Genomic DNA, 19855 nt, shown 5'->3' with positions numbered 1-19855 from the left:
TATATTAAAAATAAAATAAGTAATCTCGGAATAACTTATTCCCGAAACGAGCCCTTGAGGATTATAATTTTGAGCCACAAACTGATACAAAAGCGTGTATTATTTGCTAATTAGCTTCCGCTGTCGTTATAACGTTTGACTCTGTAACAAAGCCAACTTGATAAATCCACCGTAAAAAAAATAAAAAAATAAAACAAAAATAATAATAGTAGAGTAGCTTGCATGTAAATAGAGAAAAATATTTCCTGATTTAAATAATATTTTCAGTCTTTAAATAGCCCTCAAAACTTCATATTTGTAGCTATCAAAAAGTCAACATAATTTTCTATCCCCTTTTTTTTTTCCTTTTTTAGCTTATGATGATAATGGCTTGGTTTTTTCAAGTTGTCGTTATTGGATCAACTTCATGTAGTGATAATTTTCATGGAGCAAATAGTTAAAAGAAGAGGGGGAAAAAAGTCAGTTTGTTGAAGAAAATAAATTATTATTATGCATAAATATTATATATGGTGTATGTGAATGTACATACAATTCATATATATATATATATACTATTGATACATTACATACATATGTGACTAGTTGTACATTTTCACAAGAAGCCCTAACAAAAAGCCAATCACCAAAACTGGTATTAGTTTGGACTTAAGAGAGTAGAAGTTGAAAAAAAGAGCAAACTCAAATTTTATTAATTTAGGATCTAATTGCGTGTTTTCTTTTGTATTTTTGAAATTATAGTCCGTACCATAGTTAGTTCGCCTGATACAACATCAAGATACATGTATTTTGAATACATGCGAAGCAGATACATGTAATTATGTGTAATTAAAAATTAATGTAATTGAAATACTCAATTTTAGAAGTAAATCACGCATCTAAAGTTTTACATATTTATATTATATAGGAATGCTACTAGCTATTTCCATTAAATGGAAATTATTGAAAATTTATGAGTTTATTATTTTTCTTCAGATTTAAACTCACTTTTCATTTTTCATATTCAAAATTCAAAACTCACTTCTTTAAACTTGCAATAATTAATAATGGTGATTTTAATGCTGAAAGCTCTTAACTTGCAACGGATACAAAAATAAAAATAAAAATTATAAGGTAATTGCACCTTAAATGCAATTTCAAGTCCTAGTCTCTCTTAAGTCCAAACTAAAACCAGTCTTTGTGGTGGCCTCTTTATTAATTTGAAGGGTTACACTTCTGGACGATGATGATTAGTCTCAATTGGCCAAATAAAACATAAAAAGTGTTAGGGAAACTTGCGTAAATGTACTCTTTGACCATCTAATTTACCAACATGGCTTAAGTATATAGTACCTATATACTTTGGTTGATATATTATGTATAGGTATGTATACTATATATATTATAATGTATAAAGTATACTATATATACACTTCGGTTGATACGTTGTGTATAAGTATGTATAATATATGTATATGTATAAAGTATACACTATTTATACACTTTATACATATTTTGTTTTTTTATAAACTAGATGACGCAAAGACATTGACCAGTAATTTTTCCAAAAAATGATGATTCAATTATGAGAATATTTGGAGATTCCATCATCAGATGACACTAAAACACTGGGACAAATGAAATTAAAACGCAAGACAATAATTCAAAGTCATGCTAATAAGGAAAACTTAAATTGGATAAGGAATAACCTTCAAATACAGATGAGCATTTCGTTCCTTCAATAAAGCAAGTAAATTAAAAGATACAACAACAAAATCGCATAACGCATCCAAACCCGAAGCAAAATATGCAGACACATAAGAATAATTAGAGCCTGGATCAAATATTAGTACTAAAGCCTACCAATGATATAGAGCGTTATAAGGTCAGGCTAGTGGTTAAAGGACTCCATCAACGTCATGGAATTGATTTCCAATCCACCTTCAGCCCAGTAATTAAAACCACAACAATTCGCCTCATCCAGTCCCTAACTGTGTCTCTCAAATGGTCATTGCGTCAACTTGATGTGAACAATGCCTTTTTGACAAGGCACTCTTCATGGTGTTGTTTTCATACAACAACATCCTGGCTTCATAGATTCCCAATTTCCAAATCATTTGTGTAAACTACACAAATCTATCTATGGACCATGCCAAGCCCCACAAGTATGGTATATTGAAATTAAGGAGTTTCTCTCATTATTATTGTGATTATGTTGATGACATTGTTGTTATAGGCAACAATTAAGTTATTGGGTGATAGATTTTCAGTTTATGACCTTGGTCCTTTAACTTCTTTTTTTCTAGACTATTGAGCAATAAGAAGCTTCTGATGGAGTTAGTTACAGAAGTCAGTTAGTTAGTTGTACGTGAAGTTGTTAGAAGCACGTGAGTTTGTTACAAAATTCTGTTAGAGTCAGTGATCCTGGTTTATCTATAAAGCGACACATGTATAGTGTGCAGAACTCATTCATATTGTAAGCTTCTATGGAATGTAGATCCTCTATTTTTCTTCATTCTTCTTAATGATATATCAGATTTCTCCGTTGTCATCTTTAGATTTGTGTAGATCATAAGAAAGTTATCACAGACGATGTTGAAGTTATACAACATGTTCATATATCAATAATAGTCAAGCTTTTCATAATCATAATCAACTCTTGTCGTACACCAATCAAAATTTAAACATATTTGTTAATCTCCCTTATTAAGGAAAAAAAAAAACAATTCTTTAAATCATCAAAACTTTTTGCTTCAATTGACTCTTTTACAATCTGTGCGAATCTCCCCGTTTGTGCCCGTTAACGGACTAATATTTCCCATATTAATCATTGACTGAACAAAACTCTGAAAGAATGTATTTTGGTTACTACTAAATGTGTTGACAATTGATACTGTTGTTGCTGATGAAAATAACTCTTGATCTGATTGCAAAAGCCCTTGATTGTTCTGCAAATTCACATAATAATTATTATCAAAATTATCCGGCGTCGTTGGGTCAAGATTAGCCAAGGCTGTAGCACTTCCATTTTGAGGACAAATTTGCCTCAAGTTAGCCAAGTAAGTTGTATTTAAACTTGGATCTGGATTTCCTGTGCCATTGAAATTGTAAAGCCGGGCACTGAATATACGACATTGGGCACGTCCAAATGTGTGTGCACCTAATTACAAAATCGAAATTTAATTAATAAATTGTTCGACTTCCCTAATGGAAATGCAATCAAAACGAAACTAATTACTAATTGATTACCAGATAAGGCAACTACATCAGTAACGTTAAGGCCAACAGCAGTAAATTTTGCTGTAATGTTGCTTAAGCCTTCAGTAGAAGAAGGAATTGAAGTATTAGCCCCTGCTTGGTTTGCTGTTCTGCTGTCTCTTCTACCTAATAAAACATTCCACGAAGGACCACCCGACTGCACGTTACAAAGTTTAAGAAAGAAAGAAAGACTTTTGAAATGTGTGATCTAGTGTCTATAAATCAGTTCATTAAGGGTAAAAAGAGAATTTTAAAGTTGAATTGTTTTCTAATTATAGAAAGGTAACTTCTTTTTATACCAGAGAAACAGAGGATTCTGCAGCAAGAGCAAGAATGTCTGCACATGAGACAACACCGGGGCAAGAACTTTCAACAGCAGTTTTAATGTTGTCAACAACGTCGAAACCTCTTGTGGAATTTGTATTTGGAGCTGCATCTTTCTCACTTACAATATTTGTTGTAGCATTGTTATCCAACAAAAGTGAAGCATCACATCCCTGTGAATCAACAAATAAAAATAATGTCACTTGAGATGAGCTAACAAGTATAAATCATGTGTTAAAAAAAAGCAACAAGAAAGAGTGAAATTGATTTACGTTGACAAAGCAATCATGGAAATGAAGACGAATTAGGCTGGCTCCAATGCGCACATCAGACTGTAAAGCTTGTTGAATTACATTTTGGACAATACTTGAAACATTTGGACATGTACTTGAGTAAAAATTGGCACTCAATTGGGCATTTGATTCATAGAAACTACAAGTTGATAGCAAAATAAAGCATGTAAATGCTAAAGTTGAAGGAGACATTTTTTTTAATTAATATTTCTTCTTAATTAGGTAGAAAAGAAGCTAGCTAAGACAATTTCTTTTACTTGTGTGTGATGAATAGGTATAGATCTAGGCAATATATACAGAAAAAAAGTGTCTTGCCTACCTCTTTTATTCTTGACAATTTCCAACATCATAGTCAAACAAAATAATTAACTTTGTCTGTAAGCGTGTGGGGGCGGATCTAGGCTGTGGGGTGTGGATTTTTGAGAATCTAGTAATTTTCAATCGAATTATGTATTTATATTGAGAGATTTATTAAATATATATGTAATATTTGTTGGGAAGACAGTAATAAATTAGTCTCTTGATCTATTGGTAGAAATGTAACTTGCTTTAGCTTTCCTATTAGCAAGGCAGAATAGCTAAAACACCCCTAAACTTGGTTCAGATTATTAGTTCCCTCAAAATCTATGCTCAGTCGTAATTACCTTTGAACTTAGTTATTTAAAAACCTTTATCCCCATAACTATTTGTTTCAACGATGTATTTTTTTTTAATAACAAATTTAGGGGTGTAACCGTAGGGTATTTATCGGTCGATTTGGTTCGGTTTTAAGTATTTTTAGTTTGGTTTATCGATTTTCAATTTTTAAATATGCAAAATCGATAACCAAACCAATAAGATAATTTTTATCAATTTATCAATTTTTGATCTTTAATGGTTTGATTTTCGATTTAACCAATAAGAAAATGCTTTCAAAACAGATATACGATTTCTCCAATAATTTGACGCGATACATACAAACAACGAAACTAGCAAATCAGACATTCTTGTTGTGAATACTCACAATTCACAGCCCTATCCATCACCCAACCCTTGCCGTTGTCGTTAAAAATTGTAGCCGCCGCCGTTCTTAGTTCTTTAGATTTTGACGTTGTCAACATCAAGTAATACTAAAGTGTAAAGGGTAAATACATAGTGTGAATTGTATTGACTACTGATAGTTTGATATAGTGATTATATTAATATGTTTTGTTTAATACTTTGATATTTATGTATGAGTAAAAATTAAAATAATAAATTATTTTAGCATTAATGAGTTAACGATTTATCCAATAATCTAATATTAAAAAATAAATATCAAACTGATAATCCAATATTTTTTTTATAAAACTATTAAATAACTGTTATTCCAATAATTTAACAACAATAAATTAATAATACTTTTTCGATTAGATTTATGATTTAATATGATATTTGGACACTCTATGTAACTGTAGTAAATTATATTCCACCTATTAGGAAACTTCTGTTACTAGTCTACTACAGCAGACTTTTGTGGAAAATGATCTAGGCAAATGGGGGAAAGAAATAGTCATATCACATATGATATGACTTGTTCAATATTTGAGTAAAATATTAAAAATTTCGGAGATTTCTAATTTAATTAAAATCTTGTGAAACAAGTAGCCGGTGATTTTTATGTATCTCTATATTTTAATTTATGTGACATCGTTCGAATTTTGAAAATTAAATATTTTAATTTTTATTATAATTTTGGATATGTGATCTTTAAATTTTCAACATAAAAAATATTATAAATCACAATAATTAATAATTTAAAATATTTAAAAATATATAAAAAATTATTTAAATCTCAAAATTCAAAATTTCTTCTGAACCTTCGGCCATAATGGAGGCAAGTTGTGATTGACTGCGAAAGCCTAATAAAAATCATTAAAGTTGATTTAACATTTTCTATAGTAAATTTTCAAAGATTCCCCATAATTTAAGGAAAAATCAGAATGTGAGCAATATGTTACTGTATTCAATTTTAGTAGTCATAAATTCCCTTTTCCAATTTCAATATTACATTTTCAAATAAAGACTAAGGTATTTTATTTGGACATTGCAATTTAACCTGCATTCAAGTTTTTAAAACTTTTGCACATCCATCTGCTTCAAAAAATATATATGGTCTCTTTTTGGACAAGTTTTATATTGTTCATTTTACTTATCATGATTACTATAAATAATTGATCTAAAATATCTATTCACTTTGTCTCAATTTATATGATTCATTTTTTTTAGTCAGTCTCAAAAAATGACACATTTCTACATTTAGTAACAATTTAACTTTAAAATATATATTTTACCCTTAATGAAATGATCTACAGCCGCGTAAACATCTATGACTTCTTTTTTAGAACACAATTTTAAAATTCTTCATTTATTTCTTAAACTCCTTGTCAAATCAAACTAAATCATATAAATTGAAAATCAGAAAGTATTAATTTAGAAAATTAAGATAAATTAATACAGGATTAACTAAGTTTTTTTCACCTGTGATAAAAGGAGGAGGAATGTTAGATTGAGATCAAACAATAAAATTTATAAGAAATATTTTATAATTTTTTAGATAAAAATCTCATAATTAATTTTGAGATAATTTTGATCTATATCTTTCTTGAAAAAAATGAGCCAATATGTTTGCAAATAATTGTTATTTGACAAAATGACAAATGCTTTCTTTGGCTCCATTAGCTATACATGCATTGACTTTTCTGTTTTTTTTCTTCACTTTTGACATAATTAATATAATATGTCTTTTAAACAATTTATTTTGATTAGGTAATTATTAGGGTTATCGATAGTCAAAGAAAATAGTTTTATTCCAACCATTTTCACCAAATCCTTATAATATCCAGAGGAGTTCTATCTAATAACTTCTTGAAGGAATTAAATTTGGAGCACCCGTCGGTCAATTCGAATTCATTTAAATAAAGAAACAAACATAAATATTTAGAATATTTTTGAAAAGTTATATTTTTTTATAATAAATAAAAGAGAAAAAACATAATTATTCAGATTATTTTTGAAAAGTTGTATCTCTTTATTTTTATAAAAGGACAGTTTTAAGAAAAAAAAAATATTTTTGATTCTTGCTTTCTTCCTTCTTCCCCTCCAATTCCTAAAAGTTCTATTTAAAGATTCTTGTGTAGACTTATTCTCCAAAAAGGAAGACTTTTGTAACAGGTACGTGATTATAGACTGTGACTATTTTTTATGTAGTTCATGTTTCATAACCATGTGATTACACTGTTAGACTAGTGAAACAAATTCAATGATCCTACAAACTATGTGTTTGAGTAGATTTTTCACTTCTTATGTCTCAATTTATGTGGTATCCTTCGAATTTTGAAAGTCAAACAATTTAATTTTGATCGTAAATTTAGGTGTGAAATCTTTAAGTTTTTTGAAATAAAATTTATATATTTGAAAACTACGTAAAAAATACTATAAATCATAATAATTAATAATTCAAGATATAAATCATTCCTCTAAATTTAAACATTATTTTTGTACACTTCCACTTGATTGGAATGTTTTCGTATTCAACTGACTATCCAAGCCAACCAAGCAAATATATGCCTAGAGATTTATTGTTTCAGATTTCACTCGTTGTACAACATATTATATTGAATATAGTACTTAAAAGAAAAGATTCATGTCGACCAAAAAGTTTATGACTTTTTCATTGCCAAATCAAAAAATTTGTTTAAGATTTAACATATATATCGAATTACTTCGTATATTCTTTTATATATATATAGTATAATTTTTTGACAAAGGATATTTTAATTTTCGATACGTGACTACGCCATTATTTCTCATACAAAGAAAGTTTCAGAATTCTCAGTTAATAAATTCCTTAATTATTTGAGAAAAGGCATAAAACATACTCAAACTATATCAATATATATTGTTGTTAACACATCTTATGTGTATATTTTACTAATAAAAATCATTTTTTTCTATTTTCCTTTTTTTTTTCCTCATTACATTCCTTTTCGTTTCATATATATATAACAAAAAAATTTGATGAAGCAATGTCACGTGACACCCTTTGAACCTTAGTAAATCCGCCCTTTACTATATAATCTATGTATGTTATTCGTAAATTAAATAAAAAATTAGCGTTGATATTGAGAGAGAGATATACCATGTTAAAATAAATATAGAGAGATATAAAATTTGTATATATCCTTACCCTTGTAAACACCAGTTAGAAATAAAATTCTAATTACTCAAACTATTAGTCTGGCTTACTAAAAATAATTATACGTTATGTGGAAGCTCATTATAATGGAGTTATCAAAATAAAGTACGGCTATGTTGAGTTTAAAATTTATATGAATTACTATTAATTTTCTGGGAGAATGCACAAACACCCGTTTTTGATATCGTCATTTAACTAATATCAACTTCATAATTTGTCTTGCAAATTTATTAGCTTTGTGCAAAAGGTCAAACAATTGGGTCTAAAGCGTGATAACTTTAGGCATTCACGTCTGAAAACACCATATGTTTTCAATTGATGTTTAGTATGACTTATAAAGATAAAAAACAAATATTTATTATTGAGGTACATGTAAAATTGATTTAACTTTCAGTCATGTATGTCTGAATTTTTAATGCATGTTTGCACCTTAGTCATACATGACTATCATATGTACGTGTAAAAACGGGTTGAAATTTTAGACATGTGCGTTTGAACAAAAACTATTAATTTGTGCTTCGAATTTCAACAAATTCAACACACAATTTAACACTCAAATATGCTCTAAATAAATTCAAATTTGAAACATAAATACTATATATGATAAAGAACAAAATGCAATCATCAATTTGTTAAAACACACATATCTAACAAACTCATTTAATACCCCTTTGTTTTTTTTTCATATCTGCACTTTACTCATGCATACATGACTGAACTACATTTAAAAATGACCTGAAATCTCAGACACGTGAGTCTGAAAGTTTTTATTGAGTATAAAAATAAATTATTTTTCAAAATTAAACATCCAAATCTACTTTAAATAAATTCAAATTTGAAACATAAGTTTCATGTATCATTAGGAACAAACTTCAATCATCAATTTCTCAATATAACAATAAAATTAACTAATTCATTTAACGCTCTTTCAATTTTTTCATGTATGTTTGCACTCAGCTGACATACATAACTAAAAAGACATGTTAAAATTTTAATTATATGTATCTGAATGTAGAAGCAAAAAAATATTCTTTCGCTTAAAAATTGTCTAATATTGAGTATTCATACAAAAAAAAAACATAAAATAAATGTTACTTAAAAGGTGCGACCAAAATAGGACACGCGATGAAATTTTCACCAATTTTTCTTGTTTTTGTGAATACGTTTGGGCCCGATCTGCTTCTGCGCTTAACCTTATGCAAAAGTCCATATCTTTTTTATTTTTGTGAATACATGTTTGGGCCCTTGTTTTCACTAATATAAACGGATGGATTATTTATTTTATTTTTTAAAAAAATTAAATTAGAAGCGTGTCATTTTCGTTTGATTTTAGGCTTGTAACGTCTTCTTTCATCAAAAGTAAGAATAAATTTGTGCTAAAGTATAATGAGAGGGTATAAAAGTATATTTATACTATTTCGAATAGTATGAGTAATTTTTATCCTTTTTCGTTAAAAAATGGGACATTTATCAAAACAACAACATTTTAGCATTAAATAGGACTCTATAGCTATAGTTTGCTTAATTATGGATAATAACAAAATGTTAGGGGAAGAGGGAGGAGAGAGGCGAGCGAGTTCTGGGAGAAAGAGAAGAGAGTGTATTTTTTCACTGATTTTGGAGAAAAAAAATACAAAACAAACTGATTTGTATCAAAATGAATACATATTACGGGAAGAGAGGCGAGCGAGATCGAGAGAGGGAGAAGAGAGACGAGTGAGATCGAGAGAGGGATGAGAGAGGCGAGCGAGATCGAGAGAGAGAAGAGAGAGGCGAGCGAGATCGAGAGAGGGAAAAGAGCGGATTGTATTTTGTATTTATTTTGCATTGTATTATGTATTTATTTGTATTCAAAATATAACAAATTATATTTTGTATTTATTTTGCATTGTATTCTGTATTTATTTTATATCAATTGTATTTGAAATACAATGAATAAAATTGTATTCATCCTCTCTTTAATCGGATACAAATACATTTGACAGAGAGGATGAATGCATATTGTATTCATACGAATACAATATAATTGATATAAAAAAAATACAAAATACAGTTTTCGAATATAATTGAAATAAAATACAAAACTCTCACCTATATTTATTGAATACAATTGATACATCTATTTTGCATTGTATTCTGTATTTATTTTGTATCAATTGTATTCGAAATACAATTATATTCATCATCTCTTTGATTGGATACAAATACATTTGACAAAGATGATGAATGTCGTATTGTTTTTGTATTAATACAAATATAATTGATACAAAAAATAGAGGTCAAGAAAGAGGTAGGAGAGGCAAGGGAGAGAGGGGAGAGAGAGAGAGAGAGAGTGCGAGAGAAAGGAGAGGGCAAGAGAGAGGGAGGAGAGGTATCAAATTAGGATACAAATAATTTGCTATACAACCAAAATATTGCTCTTTTTGATAATTTTTTAAAATTATAGCTATTTTTTTATAATAAATTGATAATTTTGCTTAATTTGATAATTTTTTCTTAAAATTTATGACCCATTATGATATTCTAAATAGCTAAGACTTTGCCTAAGTGACTATGGTGTTATATCATGGTGGTAGTTTTCGTAGTTCATTATACATTCAAAATGACCCGAGATGAGACTTTGTACATTCCTAACTCCTTCTTACATGTATATTTTGGTTCCAAAAATAACCTCTACATAGAAAATCGGGTTTAAGTATATTTAGGGGGTGTTTGGAAATTGGATTGACTTTTTTATAAGTGACTTATAAGTTAAAAATTAAAAGTCATAAGTTGGGGATACTCAATTTTTGGCTTCTGGCTTCTTTTTTTAACAAAACACTTTTATAGCCAAAAAAAAGTGCTTAAAAACACTTTTTTGTATTTTTCAAACACTTTCAAAACTAAAAAGGAGCGTAAAAGTCAAAATCACTTAAAATAAGTCAATCCAAACACTCTTCTAGTGCCTATTTGGCTTCACTTATCTAAAACAGCTTATAAGTTGAAAGCAACTTATAAACTATTTTAGATATGCTAAGCCAAACATACACAATTATCTTTTTGGACTTATTTCTTTTAAGTTGGTCAGTCAAACACTCAAAAAAATTGAAAACAGTTTATAAATTGTTTTCAGCAACTTACAAATCAATCCAAACGGGCTCTTAGTCCAAAACCTTAATTGTAGGAGTAAATTTATTTTAAAATCTTATAAAATCAAGTGAATATTATCCTAATATACACTTGTTGTACGATATTGTATATTTCTAATAACAAGTTGTGGCAAAGCTATGAAGAGTGTCAAGCAATTTTGTCTACAAATCTTTCACACGTTGTCCGCAACATCCCAATAATAATTATAGAGATGGCTTACATACCTCACAAAAGCCATCGTCGTTTTATCATTTTCTGCGCAAATTGCATGGTATGTTCGTAGAAATGATTGGAACATGTATAGTGGACAAGTCCAATTGGAGAGAAATATCGATATATTTGGCGAATTTAAGGTTTGAACATTATGAATTTTTATAATGATTTTCTGTTTATATATTTTATTTGTTCATTATATATATTAAAATAGATGTTTCCTTTAAAAAAAACAAGAATTTTTTTTAATTTTACCCTTATTATTAATTATAGTCGTTTCACTACTAGAAACAAAAAAAAATTCCATCGTGAACCAGTGAAAAATTTATGCTATAAAACATGAATTTTTTCACTCATTTTCCACCAAACCAAATCAGTAGAAAAATGCAAGGTGGAAAACTTCCTAATTCTTTTATATGAAAATAATACTATTTTTTTTCCTCACCAATTCAATTAAAATATTTATGAAAATAACCATTGAACATTTTTCAGTGAGAAATTCAGTTGGAAGAAAGTGATTCTATTCATTGTTCCTTAAGAAATGAATAAAATGGACGGATAGAGTATATGTTAACAATGGGGTTCATAATTAAAATTTTATATTATATATTTAATAATAAAATTAATATATATTTGATACATTCACTTATTAGTACAGTCCATTATTCTGCATGCAGCTTAGTTTGACGAGTTCAAACTCTTCAAGTCTTGCATATTACCTGGCATGTTAGTTGACTTCCCTAGTTTAACGTGTCTTAATTTCTGAAGTCAACTCAGTAAAATAAAGTCAATGCTATGAAGTTTACCGTTAACTTACCTAGTTTCATGATTTAGCATTAATTTTTGGATATAATTAAATATTTATGATCAAAGCAAATTAAAAGAGATTATTTAGCTAGCATAAGTAATTCTATGGAGTCAAATATTCGACTAAATTAGAACATGCATGTGTAGTTAATACATGAATTATCAAACTTAAGCCAAATATTTATGTTTTAAACTAATTTGAAGAATCTAAACCAGATTAAATAAGCGTTTGGACATAAAAATTGTGATATTTAAAGAAGAAGAAAAGTAGGAAGTATTAATTTGGAGTTAAGTTGAAAAGGATATTTGAAATTGAATTTGCTAACATATACAATTCTCAATCATCAAGTTCATCAAAATATAATATATAAACCTCCAACGTGATCAATCCCTTAGCTCAAGGGTGAAGGAAGAGTATTAGTTAGTTACAGGTTCAAACAAACTCAGTAATTTTTGTTTAGATTTTATATTCATATTAGAAAATTCATTAAATATGTATGAATATTTAATCACTAACCCAATAACTATGAGGAGTATGATACAAATTGTCTAGTGTGTGAATAATTAGAAGGGTAATACAACCCAAAAATACAGGGTCAACATTAAACTGCTGGTCAAGAATAATCCAGCTCCTACTTGATAATTACTTCATCTAATAACACAATATTTCCAATATAAAGTAAGCCTTAAAGTTCATTGTCTTTCAATTCAATTTTTGAGCTCATCATTCTCTAGCTCAGCAGCATGGCTAGTAGCCATTTTCTCCTACTTGTTTTAGTTCTTTGTGTTTTCTCTGTTTCTGCTAATGGTAAGCTTGCATCTTATTATTATAGTACTTTTTTTGAAAACTTTCTTCATTTTCTCTATCTAATCATTTGGTGTTTGCAACCTTTTTGTCTCGATTAATCTGAATTCGTGTTAGATCATATATAGGTCTACTTAAGGGCACTATTAGAATAAAAGTTTTTCCCACCATGAATCAGTGAGAAATTTGTGCTATACAACATGATTTTTTCACTTATTTCTCACTGAACCAGTTCACTAGAAAAATGCATGGTGGAAAAGAGATTTTCACTGAAATAATAAGAAACTTTTTAATTTTTCTGTATGACAACATTACCATTTTTTATTTTCTCATTGATTCAATCAAAAATATCTATGAAAATAGCTAATGAACATTTTCCAATGGAAAAATTCAGCGGGAATATAGTATTTTTTTAATAGTGGGGGTAAAGCTACGTACCTAGCTACCAAAAGTATTCAATACCCACAATTTAAACTCAACACATTTGATTAACGATGGATATCTTCTTCTTAGCAAAACTAATCCAAATTCGTGTAGGATTGGTGATCAACAACATGGTATCTATAACCTACTGACTTAAATAATCCCAGATTCATACCAACAAGGTCTACTAAGGGGGGTTGGTTAATGTACCTATCGAAAAGTTTTCAATTCCCATAATTTAATCTCAAGATCTCTGATTAATGACGGAGGAATCTCAACCATTCCACCAGACCCTTTGTGAAATGTATTATCTTAAGGCTTATTTGATCTTGATTTTTTTTCTTCCTTTTTATTTGCAGTGTTTGTGAGCCTCGATTGTGGATCATCGGAAGCATACACTGATCATGAAACTTCAATAGATTGGTTAGGAGATGATGACTATGTGGCCAATGGAGAATCTTATGTTGTACAATCCAACAACTCAATATCACAAGTAATGGACACTTTAAGAGTGTTCACAAGCAGGAACAAGAATTGCTTCCTAATCGATGAGATCAAAAAGGGTGAAAAAGTTTTAATTAGAGCTAGTTTTTACTATGGAAATTATGATGGGAAATCAAATCCACCATCATTTGCACTTCAATTTGATGGAAATCATTGGGCAAGTGTGACAACTATGAGTGATCAGCTTGTATATTATGAGACAATTTATGTTGTTAAGGGAGATTACCTTACTGTATGTCTTGCTCAGACAGAGGATAATCAATTTCCTTTTATATCAGCACTTGAAGTTCGTGGCTTGGATTCTACTATGTATAGTCATGTTGATGATAATCATGCTTTGTTCTTGAGAAGAAGAGTTGCTTTTGGTTCCAACCAAACTATCAGGTAAAATATTCTAGTTAACTTAGCTACTTCAATGTTAGCTTAATAGCTTGTTGATTCTCTTTGTGTTAGAGTACTTCTATTTACAGTTAGTGGTAAATATGATCCAAAAAAGTGAAGCCCGTCCAATCAATCCAAAATTTTAAGGGTTGGGCACAAAATAATGTCATATTGGATTGATTTTAGCCCAACTCATTATAACCCATTTTGAAAGTTATCTTAACTTTAACCCAAAATTAGCCTAATTCTATTCCATTTTTGGGATTTACGGTTGGAGATTTACTTTAATTTTTCCTATGGGTCAAGGTTCGGGTCTCAGGACTCTAGATTAGAGTCGAGGTCGGGTCAGGTCTTAGGGTCTTGGGTCCCGAGTTGGTTAGGGGTCGAAGTGTCTCGAGTTCCCGATCAAAGTAAGGTCTCGAGTTCGTGTTAGGGCGGGTCTTGAGTCCTGCGTTAGGGTCGGGGTCGGGCTTGGGCTTTGGGTCAAAGTTGAGTCTTAGATTTCGAGTCGGGGTCTGATCTCGAGTCAAGGTCGGATCTCTAGTCGGGCTTGAGTCTCGATGGATGGTACGAGACAAATAAACAGGAGTAAGGGGTGGGTTAGGGGAAGGTGGATCATTAGAAAAAATTGGGTCAAATTGGGCGGGCCATGATCCAACCCATTTCAGGCCATTGGGTTGATTTTAGTCCAACCCATTTATTCACTTATGTCATATTTAACTTGTTCAATCTCAACCTAATTCGTCCATTTAACACCTCTTACTATATTTGATTTCAATTTATTTGGGATTGAGGCTTAGTCGCTACTTAATTTTCGAAGCTATACAACATTGTATTTTTTTACTTCATTAAACAAAAAATTATTTTAGACCCCATAAAGATAAAATTTACATACATTCTTATTTTAACCCCTTATAGGATTACACTAGATATGTTGTTGTTGTTACGTTGTTGTAAACAAAATTCTTTTCATTGAAATGGACAGGAACACAGATGATCCCTATGACAGAATATGGATTCCTGGGATTTCAGGAAATTCATTAGAATCACTCACTGGTGATGCCACAACTATTGACACTAGTCATGGAGATCAACCCCCACAACAAGTGTTACAAAATGCAATTTCCACTAGCAATTCATTAGCTATCATAACATGGAACATGAGTTTTCTTCCAATTGATAATGTTCCAATCTACATGAACATGTACTTCTCTGAAGTTACTCAACTCGATGATAACCAAACAAGATCATTTAGGATTTTCAAAGACACAGAATCTTTTTCAGACCCAATTTTGCCACCTTATGGAGATTTTACTCAAATGTATGTTAGCAATCTTACTGTTTCACCAGACACTACTTTTTCTGTTGTGAAAACCACAAATTCAACACTTCCCCCTCTTATCAATGCCTTGGAAATATTCATTGTTGGTGATGCATTGACTAATGGAACAAATAGCCAAGATGGTATGTATGCCCTCTTACTCCTACTATTTATTTACTTTATTTTTAATCTGTTGTAGCGGATAACTTGTTTCAGATTACTAATAGTAGTTATCTAATTGTGAGAACTCTTTCAATTTATAGGAATTAATCTTGATTTATGAGTTTGACTTATATGCGTTTGATAGTATAAACGAATGTATACACTATTATGTCACCTAAAAGATACCTATCTAGATAATTGTATGTCCACAATAACTTATACACACTTAGACATTTTTTTTAAAAAAAATTGTCTTATGTCTTTAAGGCAATCTGATAGTATAATTGTTTTTTACTCACTTTCGGTATATAAAATTTGTATCTCTATGACTTTGGCTTGTATACGTACATAGATTGTATAAAAGAATGAATACATTAGTATGATACCTAAAAGATTAATATAGATAACTATCCATAATAACCATTGATAACTTGAAAAATAAAGCACTCCGCTCCTATTAACAAAACATCCCCTTTTTCTTCGCTCTTCCGGAACCGGTACAGAAATAGGTGCTTTTTCTACGCTCTTTACCTTAGTTACTTGCTATAACAAGTTAAAATACATTATTGAAGGGTTATTTGATTGTTTTTTTAAAAAAAAATAAAATTATATATATATATATATATATATATATATAGGAATTATAACACTTACTTAAGTACTATATTTTTATATATAGTGGAGACCTTAATATCACTGCAAAAGGAATTTGAAGTATTACAAGGCTGGATTGGTGATCCTTGTCTTCCATCACCTTTTACATATGATTGGATTAATTGTAGCAGCAATGACCCACCTCGTATTACAGCACTGTAAGCAAAATTTAATTCATTTAAATATATGATTTTAAAGAGTTGTCTGGTGCAGGTACCTCAAAAGTGGAAATAATTTTATCGTTGCTCCAAGTTTGCCCTTAAAATAATTGTAATTTTTTTTTGTTGAAATAAAATTAATTTTGCAGGTACTTGAGTAAATTCAATTTGTCAGGATCACTTCCAGATTTTAGTTCCTTGGATGCTCTTGAGACAATGTAATATTTCTTGTTCTTTTTTTTTTCGAATTTGATTTAAATACATTTCCTCCCAAATAGGGATATTTTATTTTAATTAATTTCTTACTATTTTTTAAAAAAATTATTCTTTTTGGATTGCAGTGATTTGAGTGACAACAATTTGGATGGACCTATTCCTGATTTCCTTGGCACCTTACCGAATCTTAAAAAACTGTAAGTATCAAAACTTTATAATTTGATGGATTTATTTAGCTTGTTTGGTCAATCTTCTCGGAAGCTAAAAGTATTTTGAAGAAAAAAATCGTTTATTTTAGAGAATTAAGGTATTTGACCAAAAAAATTATAAAAAAATAAGTATTTTCAAATAGTAACAGAAGTTGTTTTTTTTAGAAGTTGAAAAAAGCAATTCTTCTTGAAAAAAAAAAAGAAGAGTTTTCCTGCCAAAACACTTTTGGAATTTTGGTCAAGCACAAATTGCTGCTCTATAATATTAAAAAAAATGTTTTTACAATTGACTAGATAAAAAAAAAAACTACTCTCCAAAAATATATTTTTTTTGTCAAAATACGTAGCTCTTTAAAAAACTTAACCAAACAAGCTATAATTTATATATACTAACGATATTAAAATTACTTTATAAATAACTTAGTGATTGTTTAAATATTTTTTTTACAGTCATTATGAGTCTGTTTGAATGGACTCATGACTTTTAACTTTAGTAATCACTTATGACATTTCTAACATATGATTTATTATTTTATTTTAACTTAAAAATAAGTGTTTAAAAATACTTTTTTATTTTATCCATATATAATAACAATACTTAAAAAGCACCTGAAATAAGCTAAATTCAAACATATCCTTTATCATAAATATGCTAAAGCTTTAATTTATATCTTGTTATGATACATGATTTTGGTTTAATTTCTTTTCAGGAATTTAGCAAATAATCAGTTCAGTGGGCCAGTCCCTGCTTCATTGTCAAACAAAAATGGCCTAACCATAGAGTAAGAAAAAGCAACACTAAACATATCTTATGTTATATTTCTTGACTATTTAGTTATTGAAAGGTTAAAAATATTAATTCAAAAGAAAAATATTTATTTAGGAGAATGATGGTGTTTTTCCAAATTATCGATGAAGAAATAAGTATTTTTTCAGTATAATAGAAATTAATTTTCAGCTTTTAAATAGAAATCGAAAAAGTAACTTCTTCCAAATGGAAATGCTTTGATATTTTTTATAACAAGATTGCGTATATAAAAAGTTCATTTTTACCAAATTAAATTTAATAATAACTTCTTTGTTTTGTAATTTGACACATAAAAATACTTTTTAAAAATATTAACAAAATGTAAGATATTAATAAAAGAATCTCAAATGATTTAGTCGAATACAAATTGTTATTCTCCAGAATTACTTTCTCAAAAAACACTTTAAATAAGTAGATTTCAACGGCTTGGCTAATTGACCTTATTGTAAACGGCCAATTTCTATTTTTATGGGCTAATTTTATCATCTCATTCGGCTTTTGTTTTGATTTTTATTTTTCAGTACTTCAGGAAATTCAAATTTATGCAGTAAATCTGATGAGTCTTGCCAAAATAATAATTCATCATCACCAGGAAATGATCAGCCAGCAAATGGATCTGCCAATAATAAATCACCCAAAAATAATAATAAGAAGAAGAAAAATAATCTGCCTATAATATTGGGCACTACAATTCCAGCCTTCTTGCTTGTCTGGGCTATTGTAGGTATTTTTGCTATTTTATACTACAAAAGCAAAAGGGCTACTACATCTATTGTCAATCCAGGTGAGGTTTATTGCCCGTTCGATCATGGATAGTTTTCAACTTTTTTTTTTAAATAATTTTAATTTCGAATTTCAAAAAAAAAACGTTCGAACATAAAATTATTATAATTTTTCGAAATGCAATTTGAAGTCCAATTTTGGAATTTTTTGAAATTCGAAAAACTCCAAAAAGAAAATCATGTATAAACAGAAATTAAAAAATAACTCTAATTTATATTCATGTATAAACACAACTTCAATTTTCAGATATCATTTTCAACTTAAAAACAAATATTGTTTTGTTTAAAAAGAAAATCACATTTTTTTTTAATGTTCAAATGTCACCTATATAGGATTATGATGTTAAATAAATATTTACACAATTAAAGGTGAATGTGGGGATGTTTGATTTAGCTAATACTGTTATATAATTTATAAGTTGATCAAATAAGTGTTTATAAGGGAAAATCAATAATAAGTTGGTCACTCCAACTTTAAATACTTTTGATTTGATAAAATATCTATTTTATTTTTAATATTTTCTATAATTTTCAAAATACTCTTCCCAATAAAAAACTCCTAACTCACTTTTCATTTCATTTTCGTCATTCATTCTTTTTATTGTTTTACTTTTTAATTTATAAACTTTGAAATATATAGCTTTAAGGACATGTTGGACATTTTAATATAAAAAATTATTAATTAATTACCTTGTAAAAATAATAACTAACCCACTACCATTACTAATCATTGTTGTTAACATTATTTAAATCCAATTAAATATGCACTAAAAAAGTTACAATTTTCAGGGCAAACTAGTGGTGGCAACACCCCTAATGTAGATAATGTTCAAATGGCTGACAAATTTGACAAGGATCCAGAGGATGCTGCCCATCATGAAAACGCAACAAATGTCTAGCTTAACAATGTTTGTTAATTTCAACATGAAAAATAATGCATGGTTAATTAGAAATATCAAATTTATTATGAAGTTGGTTAGCAAGAAAATAATGTATGTAATGTAATGTTTAAGGTTGTAATTTGTTGTGATTAAAAGGTCTTGTTGTTTTGGGGATTATCCATCAAGATTCTTTCAATTTGGAGAAAATTCAAAGGAATTTAATCTTAGAATATTGAAAGAACCTATATTATTGCAAATATTAAAGAAACTTCTTTTAGTTAGAAGTTTGTAACTAAATTTATTTTATTAGTGACATTTTCGATGTTAATAATCTT

The 19855-nt window shown here is 28.8% G+C and overlaps 2 protein-coding genes across 2 annotated transcripts; one reads left to right on the top strand and one right to left on the bottom strand.

Moving 5' to 3' along the window:
• Positions 1-2595: 2595 nt before the first annotated feature.
• Positions 2596-4122, bottom strand: LOC129902797 (peroxidase 15-like). The gene is made up of 4 exons (XM_055978203.1): positions 3831-4122; positions 3534-3731; positions 3226-3391; positions 2596-3136 (listed from the first exon to the last, which is right to left on the bottom strand). Exons 1-4 carry the CDS (start codon positions 4041-4043, stop codon positions 2730-2732), a joined length of 984 nt encoding a protein of 327 aa, XP_055834178.1. The 5' UTR covers positions 4044-4122; the 3' UTR covers positions 2596-2729.
• An 8813-nt stretch (positions 4123-12935) lies between these two features.
• Positions 12936-19687, top strand: LOC129903190 (probable LRR receptor-like serine/threonine-protein kinase At1g05700). The gene is made up of 9 exons (XM_055978693.1): positions 12936-13024; positions 13804-14332; positions 15315-15793; positions 16492-16624; positions 16774-16842; positions 16966-17037; positions 17760-17831; positions 18379-18641; positions 19429-19687. Exons 1-9 carry the CDS (start codon positions 12961-12963, stop codon positions 19536-19538), a joined length of 1791 nt encoding a protein of 596 aa, XP_055834668.1. The 5' UTR covers positions 12936-12960; the 3' UTR covers positions 19539-19687.
• Positions 19688-19855: the final 168 nt, after the last annotated feature.

This window comes from Solanum dulcamara, chromosome 9 (assembly GCF_947179165.1).
Source record: "Solanum dulcamara chromosome 9, daSolDulc1.2, whole genome shotgun sequence".
NCBI lineage: Eukaryota > Viridiplantae > Streptophyta > Magnoliopsida > Solanales > Solanaceae > Solanum > Solanum dulcamara.
Note: the sequence above shows the minus strand (reverse complement) of the source record. Positions and strands in the feature narration are given on the sequence as shown.

Bases quoted from the DNA above. Each gene is read 5' to 3' on its own strand.
- LOC129902797 (XM_055978203.1), bottom strand. From the start codon at position 4,043: ATGTCTCCTTCAACTTTAGCATTTACATGCTTTATTTTGCTATCAACT. The intron at 3,392-3,533 runs GTATAAAAAGAA...TGTAACGTGCAG, and splicing joins CAGAATCCTCTGTTTCTCTG to TCGGGTGGTCCTTCGTGGAA. The intron at 3,137-3,225 runs GTAATCAATTAG...TTTTGTAATTAG, and splicing joins TGATGTAGTTGCCTTATCTG to GTGCACACACATTTGGACGT.
- LOC129903190 (XM_055978693.1), top strand. From the start codon at position 12,961: ATGGCTAGTAGCCATTTTCTCCTACTTGTTTTAGTTCTTTGTGTTTTC. The intron at 15,794-16,491 runs GTATGTATGCCC...TTTTATATATAG, and splicing joins TGGAACAAATAGCCAAGATG to TGGAGACCTTAATATCACTG. The intron at 18,642-19,428 runs GTGAGGTTTATT...TACAATTTTCAG, and splicing joins TACATCTATTGTCAATCCAG to GGCAAACTAGTGGTGGCAAC.